General features: G+C 37.5%; 1 protein-coding gene across 1 annotated transcript; it reads left to right on the forward strand.

Annotated features, from left to right (window-relative positions):
* Nucleotides 1-807: 807 nt before the first annotated feature.
* Nucleotides 808-1,506, forward strand: LOC112091444 (anthocyanidin 3-O-glucoside 2''-O-glucosyltransferase-like). Its single transcript, XM_024165133.1, has 2 exons — nucleotides 808-922; nucleotides 974-1,506. Exons 1-2 carry the CDS (start codon nucleotides 808-810, stop codon nucleotides 1,504-1,506), a joined length of 648 nt encoding a protein of 215 aa, XP_024020901.1.
* Nucleotides 1,507-2,598: the final 1,092 nt, after the last annotated feature.

Genomic DNA, 2,598 nt, shown 5'->3' on the forward strand with positions numbered 1-2,598 from the left:
GTAAATTAATTGTTATTGTGTGATTCTCGATCGAGCATTTTTTTTTTCTCCTGTTGCAGCGTTATTTTGTAATTGTTAAATTTGTGATATATATTTTAATTGCATCACTTCAAGTTATATCATTTTCTAGTTTATTTCTGAATCTCGGGCTTAATTTGGCTTATCTGTTGTCATAATTTGATATGATACAGCCTAGATGTAGCATTTTAGTGATTTTGGGAGCTCTATGATTAGTTGGGTAATTTTGACAAATACCCTTTAAAATGGTACCATTAAGGATTTTTAGATATCAACATTGACCTATTGAATTTTGTCCATTTAGAGTAAGTAATTTGACAGATTATTATCTAGTGGCGGGTCTCCGGTCGCGGGCGGCGAGTCTCCAATCGTTGGCAGCGGGCGTAATTTGATAGATTACTACCTATAATTTGATAGATTCTTATTAAAAGGGTAATCTATCACAATAAAAAGATAGAAGATATAACTGCTTATTTTAGGGTTAGTTTTTACAATTTTCTCTAATTTAGTTTGGTTTAATAGCAGTGATTGCAAACCAAACTAATGGTACAATGCTTTCAATTCGTTTTTTTATCCACCTAATTTTCCATTAAAAAATTATACACGTACGCATAATGATTAGTCCACTTTACCCCCTGCGGAATCCAAATTGAGCCTTAATTACAAGGTAATATCAATCGACTTTATTTTCATTTAACTAGCACCAAGCTTTTAGTTGTATACGCATTAAATCCTCAAGAGTAATCTGTTTGACTGATTCGAGAAACAGCCACAATACCATTCGAGAAAATGTTTCTTCAGCCACCAAATGGCTTCCCGGATTCATCAATCAAGCTTCATCCGCACGAAATGCCATACTTTGTAAGCGTAAACTCTCAACCATTTGGCAATGATATGACGCTTCGTGACTGACTTCACATAAGCACAATAGAATGCGACACTTTTGTGTCCAAAGGGTTTAGAGAAATGGAAGGGCCGTTTGCCGACTTCCTAGAAAGAAATTTCGGGAAGCCAGTACTCCTTGCAGGTCCGGTTATACCGGAGCCTCCCATGAGTAGTTTTAGCTTAGAAGAGAAATGGGATAAATTCCTAGGCCAGTTTAAGGCTGGCTCGGTTATTTACTGTGCCTTTGGAAGTGAGAACATCTTGAAGAAAGGACAATTCCAAGAGTTGCTTTTGGGTTTTGAGCTTTCCGGGTTGCCCTTTTTTGCAGTGCTGAAACCGCCTTTTGGGACCGAGACTGTTGAAGAAGCATTGCCAGATGGGTTTGCAGGCAGAGTTGTAGGAAGAGGTGTGGTTCATAGTGGGTGGATTCAGCAACAGCTGATATTGGAGCATCCATCTGTTGGGTGTTATGTCACACGTTGTGGTAGCGGTTCTTTACGCGAGAAAGTGTGTAAAGCAATCAAGACAGTGATGGAAGAAAATTATAGTGAATCTTCATATGTTGATGATCTCAGTCAGAAGCTTCAAGTTTTAGTCAATTGAATAGAAGAAAAGCTTCATTGATGCAGAGGCATGAAGTCGGCTGTTGTCGTTTGTCGTCTCACAGCCTTCATCTTCAGTTGTTCGGTTTCATTGTCGTTTTGTTTTCTGTCGTTTTGAGTTGTAATAAGCTTTGTGAAAAAACCCTTGTCGTTTGGTGTATGTACTGGTCATTAGACCTTGTTTTGCTGTCGTTTACCCTACTTGGGCTGTTGTTTGTCGTTGCCAGCTGCTGCCTCCTGTTAGGAGTATTTATTTCCAAATTCTCGCAAGGGAGTGGCAGCTTCGATTATTGTTGAATGAAATTGAGCTTTTTCTCGATATCCCAGCTCGCACTCTGGTTATTGACGAGTTCTCTAGCCATTACCTCTCGGTTTCTAACCCTCGCAGGTGATTTCGACGGCTCCTACGCCATTCATATATATATATGACTTATATATTTATATATGTTGGCTTTGATTTATAAGCTTCTTTTCTTAATAAACATTCAAAGTTTACTCCTTCCTAGTTCTCACCCGGTGCTGGTGCATATATATGGTTTCTATCACTTCGAAATAAAGTTATTTCACATATCATGTACGTCATTATATATACAAATTTCGTACCTCAAACTTTAATCACAGTGAGTTGCAATTTTATTATATGCTACTACTATTTTCACATGGTGGTCTCAAAGGCAACTATTCCGTCGTTTCCTTGTGCGTTCTTCAAGAATGTACATGTAATTTTTAACAAGTTAAAACGTTGATTGGTTGCAAACCAAGCAATGATTCACTGCATTCATAGTATTGTTTTATACAACATGAAAATTTCAGATATCGTCCCCAATTGGTTTTGGAATCTATCAAGTTATTTTCAGTACATTAACTTATGTGGTAATCAACTATCCGGAAAACTCCCAGTTGTGCTCCCCATTGCTTGTTTCTCAATAATATACTTGTGTTCCAACTGTTAAAGGTAAAATACCCGAGTCCCACATCGTCTAAACATAAACATAATCACAATCATATAAGAATATTGTGCTACCATACTTAAACAGATTAACCTTTAAGATGGAAGCCTAATACCGCAATTCTTCTCTCTCATTTCTCTCCT

This window comes from Morus notabilis, unplaced genomic scaffold (assembly GCF_000414095.1).
Source record: "Morus notabilis unplaced genomic scaffold, ASM41409v2 Scaffold201, whole genome shotgun sequence".
Taxonomy (NCBI): Eukaryota; Viridiplantae; Streptophyta; class Magnoliopsida; order Rosales; family Moraceae; genus Morus; species Morus notabilis.